General features: G+C 39.4%; 2 protein-coding genes across 3 annotated transcripts; both read right to left on the reverse strand.

The window, feature by feature from the left end:
- Nucleotides 1-2,613: 2,613 nt before the first annotated feature.
- LOC119477118 (hydroperoxide isomerase ALOXE3-like) lies at nucleotides 2,614-11,216 on the reverse strand. Its single transcript, XM_037750994.1, has 14 exons — nucleotides 10,979-11,216; nucleotides 10,412-10,616; nucleotides 10,213-10,294; nucleotides 10,002-10,124; nucleotides 9,763-9,866; nucleotides 8,719-8,891; nucleotides 8,390-8,533; nucleotides 7,313-7,516; nucleotides 5,937-6,023; nucleotides 5,655-5,821; nucleotides 5,442-5,563; nucleotides 5,181-5,281; nucleotides 3,504-3,674; nucleotides 2,614-3,377 (listed from the first exon to the last, which is right to left on the reverse strand). Exons 1-14 carry the CDS (start codon nucleotides 11,123-11,125, stop codon nucleotides 3,198-3,200), a joined length of 2,010 nt encoding a protein of 669 aa, XP_037606922.1. The 5' UTR covers nucleotides 11,126-11,216; the 3' UTR covers nucleotides 2,614-3,197.
- Nucleotides 11,217-12,337: 1,121 nt separating this feature from the next.
- Nucleotides 12,338-20,206, reverse strand: LOC119477229 (F-box only protein 30-like). 2 transcript variants are annotated; one of them, XM_037751196.1, is made up of 3 exons: nucleotides 20,053-20,206; nucleotides 14,557-16,701; nucleotides 12,338-13,152 (listed from the first exon to the last, which is right to left on the reverse strand). In XM_037751196.1, exons 2-3 carry the CDS (start codon nucleotides 16,642-16,644, stop codon nucleotides 12,958-12,960), a joined length of 2,283 nt encoding a protein of 760 aa, XP_037607124.1. In that variant the 5' UTR covers nucleotides 16,645-16,701; nucleotides 20,053-20,206; the 3' UTR covers nucleotides 12,338-12,957. The 2 variants fall into 2 exon arrangements, with proteins under 2 accessions (XP_037607124.1, XP_037607125.1); XM_037751197.1 differs by lacking the exon at nucleotides 20,053-20,206 and adding an exon at nucleotides 17,554-17,647.
- Nucleotides 20,207-20,511: the final 305 nt, after the last annotated feature.

A 20,511-nucleotide genomic window follows, 5' to 3' on the forward strand; every position in this document is an offset into this window, starting at 1 on the left:
CTGATATGGGTAGCAAGTCTGAACCGAATTAACAAGGTATAGAAACAGGATCTGAGACACGGACACTGAGCTGACAGACAGCACAAAGATGTGTTTAGAATGTCCTAACACCCACAAGTTCAAATTATGTTCAAGTGTCATATACACTCAACATATAGCTACTGTGAGGGCTGTTGTTTAGGACCCAGAAGCAGACACAGACACAGCTGGATGGTGGTTGAAAGTCAGGTGGATTTATTATAATAAAGGTGGTGAGGGCGCTGGAGAAGGCAGGGGACAGGCAGGCTGCGGAGCAGGGTGGAGTGGCTGGAGGAATGAGCTGAGGCGGCATGAGGATGGCTCAATGGGAGGCTGGCACTAGAATCCAAGAGCACAGGAGAACACAACGTTAATGCAGGAAGCACGAGGCAAAAGCACAATAATTACTCTGGTAACAAATGGTACAGAGTGGCCGAGAATATACCACATGGTAGGTAGAACAATCTGGCAAGGACTGGCAGGAAAACTGGTGTTCTTGTACTGTGGGTTGATTAGGTTGATTGTTGACAGGTGCAGAGTGCAGAGTAAAGAAGGAGGCGACGAGTGGGTGGCCCATGTCAAGTCCTTATGGATGTTGACACCCAGGTATTTAAAGGTGTCCACCCTCTCCACCGCTGTGCCGTTGATGGTGACTGGGGGCTGAGTGCAACCCCCCCTCCTGTAATCCATGATGACCTTGGTCTTTGAGATGTTCAGGGAGAGGTGGTTGTTCTGACACCACTGTTCCAGGGTGGTCACCTCCTCCCTGTAAGCCGTCTCGTCGCCATGGGAGATCAACCCCACAACTGCCGTGTCGTCCGCAAACTTCACGATGGTGCTTGAAGCTCTTGTTGCCACACAGTCGTGGGTGTAGAAGGAGTACAGGAGGGGGCTGAGAACACAGCCCTGTGGCGCTCCTGTGCTTAGAGTCAGTGAAGTCGAGGTGAGCTGATAATCATCAGGAATGCTGTCTGTTTGCACTGTGCTTAAGCCCAACGTTAAATACTATATGCAAATATCAACTGTTCAGCTACTCCTTCTTTAGGTAAGGTACACAGGAAACAGGATCTGAGACACGGACACTGAGCTGACAGACAGCACAAAGGTGTGTTTACAATGTGCTAACACTCACAAGTTTAAATTATGTTCAAGTGTCATATACACTCAACATACAGCTACTCCTTCTTTACCTTATAGTGTAGAGCTCAGACTATACAGCAGTGAGCTGACAATCATCAGGAATGCTGTCTGTTTGCACTGTGCTTAAGCCCAACGTTAAATACTATATGCAAATATCAACTGTTCAGCTACTCCTTCTTTATCTCCTAGTGTACGCTGTAATTGGATTAACTGAATATTAAGAAATGTGCAAAAATAGTGTAATGGAGGTGTGGGATCAGCAGCTGTACAGACTGTTCTCAGACAACATAAATGTGGACTGGTGATAGATCGCCTGATGTTTAGAAATCTGCATTTCTAAAAAATATCTTGGCCAGCAGCCAGTCCGTCTCCAGGTAACTCGGCAGAGAGATGGGATTCTGCTCAGAAGATTGTTGATGCAGCAGTGTTGTTAATACCATTTCCCCAAACTTCAGTTTTGTTTCCCAGTACTGTACCCTACAGATACCCAGTATTAACAAAAAAAGGTATAATTTAATTCTCCTTAACTCTAAAATTCAATTGCTCCCCATAGTCTTGTAATCTTTGACTGTACCTACATTTAAATACCAGTAGGAACTGGTTTGTTATTTTTAGGTACCTGTTCTTGTTGGACAAGCACCAGGGAGCATGGAGATGATTTGAAAAAGGTGTTTTTCTGGTTCTACTCTAACTGACTACCATGCTTTCTACTAGCTACTGCTGGGTGTTTTGTCTCTGGTTTTCTCTTAAAGTGTGAGGTTCTGCTTGAAATCCCATACTAACATACTATTAAGTATAAGACAGACAATTGAGTGTGTTCCAACTGCATAGTATGTGGATTTTGTGCACGCAAGAAATGCCCAGATGTATACTACATTAGTAAGAATTTCTCAGTATGCGACATGAGCTTACTGGACATACTCAATCATTCCAAAATCCATTGCGGCTCTGTCCATTGGCGGACTGCGAGTCAGATGGTTCTGGCACCAGCCAGCAACAGAGCGTGTACAAATGTGAAAAGTGCAGGAGCTCACATGTATAATGTATTGGTGAAAAAAATATTGAACACTTAAATATTTAATATTTTTAATTTGCCTTATAAATAATACTGGAACATATTACATTGAGTGGAAGAGGTAAACATTTGGGATAAACAATTTTCATTCAACAGTAGCCTGGACGGGTAATGATCAGTCATGATCGATACAGTCCTGATGCAGAGAAGTCGTATTGATTAAGTATGCTTAATCTTGAGTAGTCTGCTGGTAATGAAATACTTTATCGTTTATTTAGTATGCAGTATGCAGTACATACGGATTGAGTATATAGTACGCAGTACGTTGGTATGCAATTTTGACTCAGTCAGTCTCATTTTGTGGCTTATATTGGGACAAGCTACAAGCACTGAAAGTAGTGACAGATAAGATATTTTTAAGTTCATACTAGTGAAGCTTGCCCCTGCACAAGAACATAAGCAGTCATACATCACCATATACACTGTTCTGTACTGACATAATTAGAAAGTAAAAGGAAACTGAATACACATCATATGTATAACAAATTTCTGTTAATTTCACAGCCTCTAACAGTCGCCGTACTAGCGGGCAGAAAATATGCTACCATACTCTTGGTCTTGCTGGCATATAAATGCTGAGATGCCACATTTCATGTGAGATCATTTTATCAGATCAAGATGATTTCCTGTAATATTTTAAGGAGTACCAAACAATTATATTTCATCACATTATTTCATCAGTGATCAGCAGATATTTGCTGTTTTGGACATATCATGAGTCCAAGATTAAACATTTGCTACCCAAACTGCTCATTTAAGTTATTTGTCAACATATGTCTATGTAATACATAATTCACACAAAAGATACAGATACCCTATCATAGGCCCACTTAACATGAATCAGCCTAGAATATAGTCATCCAGAGTTTAACACACAACCCAGCATGCAAGACAGGTGTTAAAAATGTATTGGAATTATTGACTAATGCAGACAGATAAAATGGCTTTATCAGGCTTACTAGTGTTAAATAGCTATACTGTTCTCTATCTCAGTAGGGTTCAGGTATGTGTAGGGTACTTCAAGCTGCAAGTTTCTTGTTGAAATTGCTTCACTGAGGCAGGACAACTGTGCTTGAAATTCCTTAATCATCTGCTTAGTGGCAGGCTCATCGAATCGGTCTTCAGAGTATGTGCCCAAGGGAACCTGCCACAAAGACAAAACGAAACAGTAAATGAGACTGACACTGTATTTTGTTTGGTACAATGTCTTTTTAAAGCACTTTAACAATGTACATGGGTTATAATGAGCATTGATCATCACCAAACGTACCTGGTCAGTGTAATTGTCTGAAAGTATCCAAACCATTGTCACAAATGATGCTGTCTCTCCAACATCAGGGAGGGTTTCCAAAATTGTCTTCATGCTTGACTGCCCCTTAGTGGTTGGAGGAGGTTTGCGCAGCAGGAGAGAGGCATTGGGCACCCAGGAGTAGTAGTCAAACTAAATTATGAAAGACATTTATATATGTATTACCAGTTATTTTTGTAATTGTTAAATCCCCCCTTCACTCATGTGTTTTTCTTATTGTTACTTCACTGGGATGTTTGACCTTCACTGTACAGAATGATTAGATTGACACTAGAAAGTTTTTTTTTTTTAAGTTTCTCAGCGATCTTCTTAAATCTGAGTTTAAGATGCATAATTTTGTGACATCACAACTATTTTGGTAGATAATCATTGTCCAATATGCAACTTACACACGTGTGACGTGGAAACTTGAAACCTCCAGCACACACAAACACACACACGATTACCTGTTCAGTGTGTAATGGAAATTATTGTATGAAATGCTTGTGTGCTTATAAGCTGCAAGAAGATAAGTTTCTACACATGGTAATGAACCCATAGCAGACTGTACCTTCCTTATTCAGAGAATGTGTGTGTGAATGTATCCAATTAGCATAAAACTGCATGACAAGTTGACAGCTGTCTGCGGTCGCATAACCTATGAAGTTGCTAAGACAGGAGAGTGAGCGTGCAAGGACAAGTACGACTCACCCTCCCCAACTTGTTTAACCACTTATTGAGCTAGATGTAAAGAACATAGAGTTCCTATTTGCCACATGTTCTAGGAAAGACGTGCTTATGAAACTTGTTTGAACGGAAGTATAAAAGCTGTATAATTAACATTCGGCTGCTCACTTGTGCTCTTGTGTAGATCTTTAATGCTTGCCACTTGAAACACTTTTTTTTCAGATACACAACTCCTTCAAAATAAATGACAAAATATGTCGTTGGTCCATGCTCTCTAGAACGACACATCGAAATTTTGGTTAAAATGTTAAACCGTGTTAAGGTTAGGGAACCTCCGTCATCATAGCTGCAATAATAAACATGTGGTTAAGGTTATCAAATGATTGTGGTCATGCTTTACAAAAAAAACATATTGACTGTCAGTTTGAAACGGGGAAATTAACAGCTGTCTCTCGTGGTAAAGTCCAATGTTTAGTTGACCCATCCATCCACCCCGACCTCCTCTCTGTGCAGATTTTGTTGCTCTATAAAGGAGTCACCTTTCTTCGTCCTTTGCTCCTGTCATAATTAATACGGCCGCCGGTAGGGCTTTGTCATTTGAACGTGAACATATGTCCTTCTGGGGCACTTGTTGAAACAACTGATGCTATTATTCTTCTTGGGGGAGACAGTTACTCTGCACAAATATTTTGTCAAGAGAGAGTACTTTTACTGTATGTCTTAAAACATGTCTTGAGGGGATCTTTACTATTTTTGCTATTGTTGTGGGGTTGTGGGCCCAGCTTTAATTTAAAATCACTATATAGAAATGGATATAATATTAAGTATTACATAAAACAGAATATAAATCTATATCAGAAATGTATTCTGTCCATCACTTTAAAATTCCAGATCTGCTGCTTGTTCCATACATTTGAAGTTTTGTTTAAACTTCAAGAAGTTTTCTATTTTCAAATTTATTCATTGCCTAACCTGCCCACTGTTTACTGCAGCATGTTGAGCCGTCACTGTGAAGATCACCATGGTGATGAATTTGATCACCTCCTCCACAGTATGAAAGCCTGCTGGAATCCCTGTTGGCAGCACAATCATTATCAGTTCATCTTTGGCATTCACTATTTGCATTGAAATAATTAAAGCAATTAGTGGCCTTAAAACAAATTTTGCATTAACATGTAACTTTGACAGCCCTAATATATATATATTACAAATGACAGAACATTGTGTAAATACCTGAGGCTTTGTTTCCTAAGAAGCCATGTGTGAATATTTCACTGATCCATTCCTGCAACTCAGTGTCTTTACGCACCTCACTGTCTGAAGGATAATAGTACTCCACTACTGCCTTCACAAAGCTGGTGAGCACAGAATAATTTGCTTGTAAAAATGTCAAGGCAACATTTTGAGCTTTATTCTCAATACTCTGTCACTCTGCAACGGCCTAACCTGTTGGTGATGTTCCACAGCTTCAGGCCATCGTCTCTGTAGTAGAAGTTGGGGATAGACTCCAGTCCTCGTGCAGTGATGTTCTCTGGCAGACAGAGGGAGCTGTAGGTTGTTTCAATGTGAGCCCTTCTCATGAGCTCTGTCATCCCTTTGAGTCCAAGTGAACTCTATTAATCAATAGTACACAAGTAATAAGGATCAGACTAGTTTATGGATCTCAAAAAACAGAAATATTGAAGGTAGATGTGGTATCAACAGTATGAACATGTTAAAGATCCATACTTTACTCAACATCCCTCCAGGTCCAAAAATAGATATACGGGACATAGTATTTATTTGGAGAGTGTCACGGAAATGAGAGATCAGCAGCTGTATAAAAAGAGAGGGTAGAATATCAAATTCATAGTACAATCTATAAAAAAAAGTGTCAGCACCAAAGCCAAAGAACATAAACATTTCTAATAAACAATCAGCAAATAACAGGAACAACACCCTGAGTGTGTCTCCATCGTCAAAGTTGGCTGGAACTAAACAAACCCTCAACAAATTAAACATAAAAAAAAAAAAAGTAAAAATAATAATCACAACTGATGGTTACAAAGCCAAACATATGTGTTTCGGCTTCTTATTTCTCATTTCAGACAACATAAAATAAAGTCATGAAAAAGTGTGCTAAAAAAATTAGGTTCAGATCATCAAACAAGCACCTGAGGCCGCTACTACGAAGCAGGATTTGGGGTTAGCGAGGTAACTTCGGGATTAACCCTGCGTTTTCAGTCCAACAACAGTGGTTCACTTCTTACCAGGGTCGATTGCCATGATAATTTATGCTGAACACCTAACCTAATCCGGAGCAGGTTAGTGCTCCAGATAAGAGATCAACTCGTATAAAAGCACCGCCTACTGACCGATCAAAGCTCGGTGCGCAGATCGTATGATAATATTACACAAAAATGAAGTACATGAAGTGATGTATGTTTAAACCATAATCCAGACTAAAAACAACACATTTTAAACTGACAAATGCAGGAAGGACAGCTGGCTGTATGCTGTGGGTGCTTACCGCTTTGAATTATGTTTTTATATTTATTTTTTTACTTGCTCGCAAGTCTGTTTCACACCGTCGGAGACGGGGACGCAGCTGAAAGAAGGCTGAAATAGTCATACACACCACAGCTATGTTAAGTGCCATAATGTGATAAATGTAACCTAGTCACCCAGTGTAGTCTGAAAGCTAGTATTCCGTTAAATTGATAAATTTGTTAATTTACACATTCACACATTGACAATTTTTTCTTTTGCCAGCATTTGGCAGCTTCAAATGGTTTTTTTTCAGCATGGATTATGTGTTTAACTTCTTCGTATTTGTCTAATATTATAGTTTGCTCTTCCTTTGCCGCTCTGCTGACAGTAGATTTGTCCATGTTTGTGATTGGTCATATGCTGCAAACACTGCCCCTTTTATGTGAACGCGCTCATAGTCAGATAGAGAAACCCTGGGTTGACTTAGTGAGTTGATAACCACCACTGTAGGATCGCTTGGCGGGATCTCGTTTGTTAGGGTTAGTTAAGCCAGATAATGAGAAGATACCCTGGGTATGTTGAACTCGCTTCGTAATACAGGCCTCTGCTCTTTGATTGTAACTGTGTAACTATACCTTATAGAGGGGATGAATGACAGGGAAGCTGCGGAGAGTGGCGACAGTAAAGACTTCTGCCAAACAGTGAGTGTTCATTAAGTGAGCGACTGACTGATGATACATGTTATCTGCATTTTTGATAAACATCTTGGCTAGCAGCCAGTCCGTCTCCGAGTCACTGGGCAGATAGATGGGGTTCTGCTCAGAAGGTTGCTGGTTCAACTGGAATGTGAGAAAAAAAAACACATTTTATGTTTTCTATTTTACAATTCAATGATTCACTTTAAATGCAATTGAAAACTGATGATTAGTTCACACCATAAAACTTTTTGGGAGAAGCACCTTTCTCGCTCTGTTCTGTCCTCATGCAGTAAGTGATGCAAAAGCATGTAAAAATGCTAAACATTGCTTCACAGTATTTTACTTAACATGTACTTGATGGTGCTTATACACAGGTGGGAAATTTTGTCTGTGACATAAATCAGGCTGGATTTTAAGATGCTGGACTGTGAATTCAATAAAGACATTTTTTTGCTTGATATACACAACAGTCATTACAATAAACATGGCTGCTGTAAAGCAGCATATTGTGGAATACAAACAAGTAGTTTTCCATCATGTTACGTTCTTTTATGGTCATTCACTGTCACTTTTTCAAACATAAATGTGGAGTGAAGTGTGCTTTAAAGCTGCAGTCGGAAACTTTCACCAAATATGATAAGTTATTTTATAAAACTGTCACTATATCCTGACAGTAGTACATGAGACAGATAATCTGTGAAAAAAATCATGTTCCTTCGCCTTCTCCTAGCACTCTTAATGGCATTTGCAAGTTTTCACCACGATCACTATAATGCCTATTTCTTGCCTCAAATGTTTTCAGAAACATCTTGTAGTGTTCTGTTTAGCTGTAAAATGAGAAATGTGTGACCCAGCCGCCATGTTGAAAACAGTCGAATCAAAACCAAGCACCGCCCACCGGACAGAGCAAGCTTTCTGAATGTGTTTCCGGAAAACATTTGAGATACCAATGATTTTACAACTTTCCATATGCATTATGAATACTGTCACTCATTTGCTATGTCAGTGATATACCTGTATTGCAATTGGCATCAGTTTTTTCTCTGGGTTCATGTAGAACAAACAGAGACCAGCAGTCACGTGAAGAGGTTCACCATCATGTACATTAGTGGGCAATCCATCCATCCTCTTGAAGTCACAGAGGAATATATTGCCTTTCTATATGGGAAGGAAAGATAGCGAAAAGGTGTGTGGCAGACATCAAGAGGTAGCACAGACTTGTACAGTAACCTGGAAATATTCAAGGGTTTTCACTCCTGTACAAGTAAACCCTAAATTCAAACCTACAAATCGTCTCCCAAAGCAAAGATTATCTCCCATTTAAAGCCACTCTTCTTTCATACCTCCATTTCCCTCCTCAGAGAGCTTCCCTTTTCCAGGAACGGCTTCACCATCTCCTCGGTGACTGGAAAGTTTGGGGGAAGCGCTGAGCAGCGCTTGATCACATTAGGGTTGACTCCATTCAGAAACTGGGATCCATAAAAGTCATCTTCCTTCCAGTGCTGTGAAACATACTCTGGAAGAATAGCAATTGGCAAATATAACATCTAATATCTAAAATTTCTATTTCTTCGGGTTTCAAGTACAACATAATGATCTTGGTCATTCAACTAAAAACAAGATTGTTGATTTGTTCCTCAAAGGTTTTAAACATTGTTTACAGGAACAACATCTAATCTAATGTTAAGTTATTTCTACATATTTAATAGAGCCCTATTTTACCCATGTTGTTCTAACAACATGTGCTCTGACACAGTACACACAGTCATTTAATTTGCTAATACAAAAATATTGATCTATGCAGCTTTAAGGCCAGAAGTAAGCCATGTTCCCTGTAGTAGGTACAGTTTCTGCACAGTGCTTAGCTCAGCGATTTCTGTTAGTGAGCACTCCTTTAGTATTGAACCCATTACTGATGTATTGAACCCATAACAAATTTCAGCATCTAATATTTATTTCAATGTTTTTTTCTTAATTCTACTGAGGGCATTGGCCGCTTTGTTTAGTTTATGTATTCATATCAGCACTTTTACATGTCTTCTTGTATGCATAGTCACCTGTTATTATGAAACTATTGTCTTGTATAGCCAGACCTATCTCCACAGCGCTGTGTCAGTGCTAAAGAAAGGTCTGGCTCTACACATTATCATTTTGGTATAGGGGAACAATGCTCTAGCTTGTTCCGATTTCTTTAAACCAATCACAATCATCTTGGGCGGCACTAAGCCCAGGATTTGCAAAATAGATAATGGAGAAAGCGGAATGGGAGGAGAATACCGCATGAAAAGCACAGCCAATGGCAGGCTTATACCCACAGTCTAGTCAGGCTTTGAAACAATAACAATGACAGTGTTGAGGTGAGTTAAATAGCAAAACTAAAACTCTACCTGACATTGTGGTCTTTTTGAACCAGAAGATGTTTTTGATGGCCTCAATGCTTTCCCATTCTTCAGTAGATCCAACCAGCCCCTTAAACATGAGTTCAGCTGAACTAAAATAAGAAAGGGGGAAACGAAATGCAGACAATTAAACAATATAGTGATATTAATGCTTCAAAATAGAAAAAATAGCCTTTTGCCTTACAAATACATGTAAGGCATAGATTATATTGGAATCACTGGCTCACCTAAGTTTTTTATTATAAATCAGTTCCATAATTTTGGACACAGAGAAGCAGACTTCAGCTGGGAGCTCAGTTATATGTTTGAAATGACTGCGGTGTGGTAGCTTTTGATCAGTAATCTCCCATCTAAAAAAGAAAAGGAAAATCACATTAAGGTTTGTTGTGATAAGATTCTGAGACAAACTTTAGACATACTGCACACATGAAAACTTACTGGTACAAGTTATTTTTAAGTATCAGTTCTTTTTTCCGGTTGTCAATCAACAGGGGATGGTCGTCCTCAAAACCCTTCATGGCTTACACAGAAAAAGTAAATACAATTTTAAGTGACATAACTAACAAAATGATTGGCCAAAAACTCTGAGAAGTGGCATCCTATAATTTTGTAATTATTTTGTGAATTTGAAGCGGACCTCTCCCTCCTCTCAGCTCCACCCGTTCTCCCCTGGAGATCCATCTGTGACAGGGGAAAAGAATGACATCTCCTTCTGGAGTCGTCACCACTATTTTGGAGCAGAACCACTCATCTTCTGAGAAATAAAAAAAAGGATCTTTCTCCACATTGACCAGCAGAAGTTTCCCCAGAGACATACTGCTTTTCATGGTGTAGGTCCCCGTCTGGAATAAAAGGGTTAAGATACATTATACCTTACACCTGTGACAAAGTATGAACTGCATACATACAGTATATACACAGTATATATATATGTGTGTGTGGGTGGGGTTATTTGTGGGTTTGCTCAGATGTGCATCTCTTGTCTTAATTTGGCTAAAATTGCAGTGGAAACAGATCTTATTGACTTAGGTCCTTTAAGTATAGAACATTTAGTCATAATTGCAGTAGAGTAAAATAAGTGCGGTAGAATAATATCTTGACTTAAAAACTGTATGCATGCACAAAAAAAACTGTAAGTATATTGTCGTAGACTTCATCCGAGACTTGTTTATTGAACAATGATCAACAATTGGATTCAACTTACCATCCCAGCTTTAAAATCTACACCGTAGTTGTCCAACTCAGTTCGCTCACTCTTCCCTCCAGTTCCAATTAACGTTGCGTATACATGGTCAAATGTTCCTGCATTTGTCATGTTACCTGTCGTCACTTCCAGCTTGTACTCAGCCATGGTCACTCCGTAGCAATTCTGTGTGAATTAGAATAAAAAGGTTAAATAACTAAACTCTGTGACAAATGTTCAGTTCTGCTCCTCTTTTATGTCTCTTCATCTCATGCTCCTCCCACTTTTGATTTAATAATAGCAGATCATTTAGGTATGATTTGAAAATTTTTTACCTATTATAGGTATAGAGGAGTAAAGGTTAATTCATCTTCATTGGAAATAACACGATAGCACATTTGCAAATCCACATGCAAATCATACCTTCCAGTCTATTAAGATAGCACAGTCAAATGGTTACTAGACACTATTCAGTACTGTACACACACACACACACTGTAGCTGCCAGCTACAGTATATTAGCATGTCTACAGAATGGAAGGTATGATCTGCATGTGCAAATGTATCATGATTTGCAAATGTTTTATTGCGTCGTTTTCAGTGCAGAGGAAGGACTTAGATGAACTTTGGGTTACCTACAGTTTTTCTCAATCGCTTTGGCTCATTTTTTGAAACGATTTTAACATTCTCTAAACTGTGGCCAATGTCACCAAAATGAAAAGTTGTTTTGTCCTCGTGTGAGCCGTACTGGTCAAAATGTTTAGGTGTTTTTTCACCAGTCAACCCTGGATATGTTTCTTATGTACAAAAAAAAAAAAATTCTCATTTGAGAATTGAGCCAAAACGAATGAGAAAAACTGTAATGTAAACCCCGGTTCTTTAATAACAGTGTAAGGTGTTTCATTATGGGAATCGCCTCTGCACGACCAACTACGCTCCAATGACACCACATCTGTCTGTGACAGACCAGTCAGACTGTGCCAAAGGTTCCCCATTCTAGATCGGTTAATTTCTGTCTATCCAAAGATGGAAGTGGTGGTGACAATGTCAATATCAGCTATTAAGGATCAGTGATGACCTTCTATGGAGGTCTTAAACATTTTTTGTAGTTATGTTTGTATTTGAATCGGATATATATTTAATAATTACACCTTTTCCAAAACAGGCTCCTACGGATAATACCATAGCCATCAACATAGAGATCCTTCTACACTCTCTGGACTCCTCTATACAGAAGAGCAGCACTGCTGTGATCAGATCAGTTTCTCCCAGACCCATGGGGTCGTCATCCTGTCCTCCATCTACTGCCTTGTCCTCCATTTGGGTCACAATTTATACAGCTTTAAAGACAAGCACATAAATAAAGGCCAAACACATAAATAAAAGGCTGTAAAGACTTTATTAAATGGTAGCAAATCACATGCATTATTGGGCTATCCTCATATTAATATCCATCTGTTTTGACTCAAATCCTGACATCCTATTAACCCAGACAACAGACTTGCATTGGATTGACACCCGCTATTAGGGATCAGAAAGACAAGATCATTTAGGGTCACATATTAACATAGGAAGGATTAGCAAATCTTATGTAAAGTGCTGGCATAACTTCTTTCACACAGAATAATGCAATATAACCATCAATCTGCTTTTTCCCCATGGCTACTACTGAAAGGCAAGATAGTGAAAGCATTTATACAGTATATCATATAGAATAATATAAATCTATTATGCATATTTATCTTCAAGAAAATACATTTTATTTTACCAGAATAAGGACACATTTTCAGCACAAATCCATGCTAAAGGTCCTACATAGGGACACCCACAACAACAGACCTACATTGTGGCAAGTAGGGTGTTATTTCATTAAGGCTTCTTCATAATGTAGTGTAACACAGGAAGAGTTATTTGTTTTCAAGACATAAAAACTTTAATTGCAACATCCACATAATGCCACAGTAACTCTCGTGCAGCTACGAGAGGTCAGCCTTGTTTGGTCAGGTGTTAACGTGACGCAGGACGCGACGCAGCGATTGTCCGTCTCGTGCAGTACACATGGCAGGGAGGGGTACGGGTTCTGTCTTGTGCTCCACTATGTTGAAGTGGCACTTCTTAAGATGGTCCGACATGCTGGGGAGATCGGTGAAACCCCACGACAACACTGGGCTGAAGGCGGTGCTGAATCTCCACACCTGCATCAGTAAAAAAAAAAAAAAAAAAAAAAAGATCATGGAATGAAGAGGGCATTGCATGTCAAAACCTTTAGAAGGGCTCCTGTTCATTTGTTACAGTTTTTCGCAATCGCTTTGGCTAATTTTTTTGAAACGGTCTTAACTTTCTCTAAACTGTAAGTGCAAATGTCACAACTGTTTATCACAACTCTATTGCATGTCTGGAAAAAAGTAGTAACTCACCTAAAACATTTCATTCATGCTTCAAAACCTAGTTAATGTGTCAGTAAGTTTGCCAAAGCCACCAAAATGAAAAGTTGTTTTGACATCGTATGAGCCGTACTGGTCTGGAAATATTTCTTATATGCAAATCTCAGTTTTGTTTGACACTGACTGCTTACTGTACGATACAAGAATGTCAGTTATGTCTAGCTGAATGCTGTTGTGTATCGCACTGAGCTGTTTAAATTCCGGTAAAAGTTTACTGGGAAAAGACAATACTGTAGTCTACAATACTGTATACACAGAAACAGGACATGCACATTTGTGTTTACAGTAAATGTACTTGTGTAGCAATGTGTTATATGTACTTGTAAACAGAAAATTCACCTTTGAGCTTTCATGTAAAGTCATATACAGTGAACAGAACATTTGCTACAAAATGCCAATAAAAAAAATTCAAAAACCCAGTAACAATGAAAAAAGCTGTAGTAGTTCAGTAAAAAACAACTAATTGTACCTCCCCACAGTACGTAACACCATGTCATAGATATTTATGGAATATACATGTATGTCTGATAGATTTTGACAATTGAATGAATTATTTTGCATTCGATGGCTCAATTGATGAAAGAGGGTTTAGAAGTTGTGAAGAGTACGACAGTTTCACTGGGAATCAACTCATAGTTTTGATCAGCAAGATGTGCAAGTGGTTATTGTGCAAATTGTACTGACTCTTTGCACACACATGCTAAAACACATGCCATTTGAGAAGAACAAACTAATTGTTCAGAGATTTGAGCTCATTCTTTTGAAAAGAATAATTCTCATTCGAGACTGTAAATGTATTTTACATACAATCCTTGTGTGAACCTTCACTCCCTACTTTAATTTCCTTCTGGCTCACTGCTTATACAAATTTACAAAAATGTAAATTTTAATTCAAAACACATTTTAAGCTTTGGGGGCACTTTACTCATCAGTCAATCTCTTTAATACAGCTTTGTAATAATTATTCTTTATTCTATGTTGTTAAAAATGTGGTCAAAGTTATTTTTTTGTGTATATAATATTGTAGCATTTAGTGTAGAGCTAAAGTGGCACATCAGCTATTTGAAATGTTGCCTCTTGCCAAAAGCATATGAACCTTTGTAATCGTTAAGAGATAAAAAAAAAAAAGCTTTATCATGCAGGTTTTCTACTCACTCTATTTTTGATCTGCCATGAGACAGTGCCAGGGGCACCAGGATATCGTCTTCGCTCCCACTGCAGTTCCACTATGCCCCTGGTCTGGAGGAGACTGGCACACACCTCCCTCATAGTCCGTGACACCAGAGACAGCTGGCACAGGCTGAAACTGTCCAGGAACCCAGCTATGTGCCACAGTATCTCAATGGGAAGCCCACTAATTTGGTCAGACTGGAGGTCACTTGGAAGTTTTGCATTTGGACAAGGCTGAACCCCGAAGGACCTGAGGTGCCTGTCATGAACCACTTTGGCCCCCTTGGTGGATGGGTAAAACCTCCGCTGAGAAAATGTGCAGCCATAATATGCCAGGGGGCAGCGGTGCTCCATCCAACCATTGAGACCAGCGTGAATGTCACCGTGGACGTTTATGAAATGGGAAGAAAACTGGTCCCGGCGTAAAGCCTGACCACAGACGAAAGGGAACATGTGCTGGTAGCGGGGGTTAGGAGGGAGGTAGCGGTTATGCGGGACTGCCTCCACCTCCAGAGCTTCAAGGACAAGGCCGAGGCGGAGAGTGCGGAAAGGGCTGGGATAGGAGAGCTGGGGGGCAGCATGGTCACAGGCAGAAGCAGAGGCAATGTCACCCACTCTAGTGTTGGTTACCAAGATTGCTGCAGGGAAAGTGAAAGTCTGTGTGCCAAAGTCAACACGGTAGCCATCAACATAAACTGTGTCAGAGATCCTTCTACACTCTCTGGACTCCTCTAAACAGAAGAGCAGCGCTGCTGTGATCAGATCAATTTCTCCCAGACCCATGGGGTCATCATCCTGTTCCAGATCTGAAGTATCTACTGCCTTGTCCTCCATTTTGGGTCGCAATTTATACAGTGACCTGTTAGGGATGAAACCTATCCGTCCATTAGGTAATGACCATTGGCCCTGGCCCCTAAAAAACGGGTAGTTGTGGAACTTACGCTCAGGCCCATGGTTTTCTAAAAGAACTAGCCCCCTATCCTCCAGGACCACATGACCAGCCCTCTGTGCCACACCCTGGCTGACTTGCACTGGAGATGCCATTGGAGGGGTGACTGGCTCCTGAGAAACCCCAGCATTCATGTCATCTTGCACCTCAACAGGACAGGCTGTCTCAAGACAGGCCTCTGTTGCTCCTGACAGTGGTCCATTTGTTGTCTTTAAAATATTTACATCTGTTCCTTTCAGAGCCCCGTTTCCTCTCAAACAGCTAGAACAAACACTTTGCTCCTCCATCTCTCTTTTATTCAAACCACCAGTGGCTACAGGTGTTTTGTCTTCCAGTCCATTCTCAAGGTCTCCGCTGTTGTTCGATCTACTCTTCTGCATAGCAGCTCCTCTGTTCACACACTCTGTGCTGCTGTCGACAGAGTTGGCACTGCTAACAAAGTCCAAAGCAGCAACTATGCTTCTTGCAGTCTCCACTGTGGCCTCGTAGAGTTTACTGAAGTTCTCCTCGTTCAAGCCATTAATTCCACTGGCAATTCTCTCCTTTGCCGAGCCTGGTGGGGGAGGTTGTGGCTGACGTGAGGATGATGACTGTGAAGGTGACTCAATAATGGTGGAGGCCTCAGGGGCAGATGTAAGCAAAGCTGAGTCTGTTGCCCTGTTCTCCTGACTAACAGGGTCAGGTGGCTCTCCTTCTGCAGTAGGTGCCATGGCAATCACCTTGAGGGACTCCAGTAGCGTACGCTGGTCCTGAAGAGCAAGTGCCATGTCTAGCTGCTCCACCTCCTCCACCCCACGGCTTAGGCTCTCATAGGAAGTATAGTCCAGGCAGCTAACAGGCCATCTGTTCCACTCCATAGTGCAGCACACCACTCCAGCTGGACACACTTCAAGGTGTGCATACATTTGGTTGCGCACCAGGGTGGCGGGGCAGCCATAGCCACTGTTTAGGCACGGAACCCTCATCAGTGGGCACATGAGGTGGTGCTCATCAACTTTGCAGGAGTGAAATACAGCCCCACACACCAGAGGACAGGTGATGAGATCACAAGAAATGCCTGGTTGAGGTCTGACCATGCATCTCTGATTAACACAGGACGTACAGTGAACATGGTCCTCCTCCATCTTCAGACCTCAAGGGGTGGAAAGCTTCTGAGGGTGACTTTGAGAAAATCCACTTTCCTGCCAAAAAAGCAGAAAGAGCACATAATGTCAGTGTATTAAAGATGCTTGTGTCATATGATGACTACCACGTGATGAGCAGCGTTCTTAGACTTTTTGTTGCACAGATTTAAACTGAGAGATTTGGCAAGTTGTAAATGGCTGCTATAATTACTGCAAACCACCAGATGTCACTGTGATGGCATACTTATCAATACTATACCCCACTTCTAGATAGAATAGATTGACACACACCGCCACACACCGGTCCCTCAAATGGTTGAGTATCAAGACAAATATTTGGAATTTATATATTCAAACAGAAAAAAAAAAACTGTCTTTAGGCAGATTTGTCAAACCAAAAACAGACCATATAACAATGCAAAAGGGATAGCTCAAAAGGTGTGATGGGGAAAAACAGCAAGGAACAATTTATTGTCATCTTGCATCACAAGCTGCCCTATTGAGGTACAAAATGGGAGAGATGCTGAAATTTCTAGGTAGCAGATCATCCAATGTATTTATAAAAAAAAAAGAGCATAGATCTCAGATACCAAGAGAAAAAGACTAAATGACATTACAGTTATTACACATTCTACAGTGAATATTTAACAGTTAAATGTTAATCCTTGTGGTAAAAGTGATTCACAACACTGACGTAGTAACATTACAGCTTCCTCATATGAATACATTAACAAGGTCAATGACACAGGACTACCAAACAAACTGAATGACTAAGCAAACCTAAATTGTCTGAGGCGCTGGTGTTGGTGTCTTGCCATGTCTAGAGCCTGCACAATGACTGGGAAACAGCGCCCCTACTCGTTTGTGGAAGTCAACTGCAGTCAAGTAAAGGCTGTCTCATACAAATACCTTATTAGGAAGCTTCCCAGAGCGATACCAAGGAGGTCAAAACCTTTCCTTCCTCATATTAGGAAGTCGTGAGACAGCTCCAGAAAGACCTTAGCTAACAAAACAATTCTGTATTAAATCTTTGAAAAAGACATCTTGAAGTTAAATTGGCAGTGTGTGATGATGCCAAAGTTGCACTTTGATTGGCATCTGATGTGTATACATTGTATAATTTCCTATTGTTAGTATAAAAGGGCAAAGTAGGATGACTTCTTACATACTAACTGCCAAAACAATGTACTATAAAGATTAGTATATATTTTATATCCTTTGTCCCCCGAGCCATCAAACTGTACAACACCTCTCTAGGGAGGGGGGACAAAGGAGGACGGTCTGCAGGACAGATAATAATGCACTATATTAACTTTTTTTATAGTCATGTATCACAGCTGTTACCCTGCACTATATTCAATTTTAGCAGTTTTCTTCATCTCCTTGTATTTTTATATCTGGTATATTTTTTTTTGTACTTTGCACTACTAACTTTTTTACTGCCTTTTTACTAACATGTTTTGCACTATGGAACTGTGATGCTTGAAACTTGAATTTCCCTCGGGATCAATAAAGTTACTATCTATCTATCTATCTATAAAGATTAGTATATATTGCATAGTATATGCAATCAATATAGGTACTTGTAACTGAAGAACTTGAGCAGACAGAAAGGACACTTTCTTTCAGAACATGATTGCCATTGTATTTCCATAATTTCATGTGTAGGCAGAGTACTGAGAAAGTTAATGTTCTGCAAATGAGATGCTCATCTATGATGCCACTGCTCCCTTAAAAATCATGAACTTGTTTCTTCACTGCTAAAAAAAACTAGTTGGGGTTCTTGTGAAGTCTTTTGCTGTTAGTTTGGGTTCTTGTTAATAAAAGACTTCACAAGAACCCAAACTAGTTTTTTTTTTAGCAGTGAAGAAACAAGTTCATGCTTTTTGAGGGAGCAGTGGCATCATAGATGATCATCTCATTTGCAGAACATTAACACAGCGCCTGTCTGTCTGTTTCCATAACCACTTTATAGATAGCTATATATATAGACATCAGTAACCGTACATCATCTAGTCATTGAGCCATAACATTACATTTTATCATAACTAAATCCCTGCTTAGGTTAAATGGGTTTTAGCAGGTAATAATCAGGCTTGCTCACTTAACTTAACTTAACAAGTGGCCCAAGTAAGGCTCATACATACACATTAGCATTGTAAGATAGGTTGTTATATTCAGTTTTAACAGTTTTCTTCATCTCCTTGTATTTTTATATCTGGTATATTTTGTTGTACTTTGCACTACTAACTTTTTACTGCCTTTTTACTAACATGTTTTGCACTATGGAAGTGTGATGCTGGAAACTTGAATTTCACCTCTGGATCAATAAAGTTACTATCTATCTATCTATCTATCTATCTATCTATCTATCTATCTATCTATCTACCTACCTACCTACCTACCTACCTACCTATCTATCTATCTATCTATCTATCTATCTATCTATCTACCTACCTATCTATCTACCTACCTATTTATCTACCTACCTATCTACCTATCTATCTATCTATCTATCTATCTACCTACCTACCTACCTATCTATCTATCTACCTACCTATATATCTATCTACCTACCTATTTATCTATCTACCTACCTACCTACCTATCTACCTACCTATCTATCTATCTATCTATCTATCTATCTACCTACCTACCTACCTACCTACCTATCTACCTACCTACCTATTTATCTATCTATCTACCTACCTACCTACCTACCTATCTATCTATCTATCTATCTATTTATCTATCTATCTATCTATCTATCTATCTATCTATCTACCTATCTACCTACCTATCTATCTACCTACCTACCTACCTATCTACCTATCTACCTACCTACCTATTTATCTATTTATCTATCTATCTACCTATCTACCTACCTATCTACCTACCTACCTATTTATCTATCTATCTATCTATCTACCTACCTACCTATTTATCTATCTATCTATCTATCTACCTACCTACCTACCTACCTACCTACCTACCTACCTACCTACCTACCTACCTACCTACCTACCTATCTATCTATCTACCTACCTATTTATCTATCTATCTATCTATCTATCTACACTGATGACAACTGAGGCAGCTTCCTAGCAGGTAACGTTTCCACAGTACTGGAGCTAGTTCATGTTCCTGACACTTAACTAAAGTTTACGTACAACAAACATCACTGTACTAAAGGAACTGACTGTATATATGTACAGTAATCTGTATACACTCTCGTACTGCAAGCCAGTTTGTTTTATCAACGGATCTTTGGCGATTAAATCAACTTGTTTTGGTAACAATAGCAACCTAGCTTACACTGCTAATGTTGTGCTAACAACAGCTAGCCAGCTCGGCTAGTTCAACCACAACAAGCTAACTGAGCAAGATAATGTCGGGTTAGTTTCTCACCTGTTGGTAGAAGAAGGTCTGATAAGATATGTTTAGTTGTTATATGTAAATACAACTAGTTATTAGTGTAGTTAGCTCTGTTGAGAAAGTGCTAATGAGAGCTAACAACAACAATCCTTGTCACTCAGCCTCCCTTTATTTTTTGTTCGAAACTTTATTGACACAAATGTAGGCTTACATCAATTTACATGTATCAGTACAAAGGGTTCCTTTGGACATTTAAAAAAATATATATAAGACAAGAACAGTAAAGGAAAAAATTTAATTGTGTAGATAGATAACAAATTTATATTTTGATAAGGATAATTATATCAGTAATTAATTTATATTTCTGTATGACACAGATTAAAGGTAATCATTATAGTTAGAATAATTATAAATAATAATAATTATAGTTAGACAAATTAAATTAAATAAGTTTATACTTCTTCTCACTCCTTTTCGAATATGTAAATCAAG

The sequence above is a fragment of the Sebastes umbrosus genome, chromosome 18, assembly GCF_015220745.1.
Source record: "Sebastes umbrosus isolate fSebUmb1 chromosome 18, fSebUmb1.pri, whole genome shotgun sequence".
Taxonomy (NCBI): domain Eukaryota; kingdom Metazoa; phylum Chordata; class Actinopteri; order Perciformes; family Sebastidae; genus Sebastes; species Sebastes umbrosus.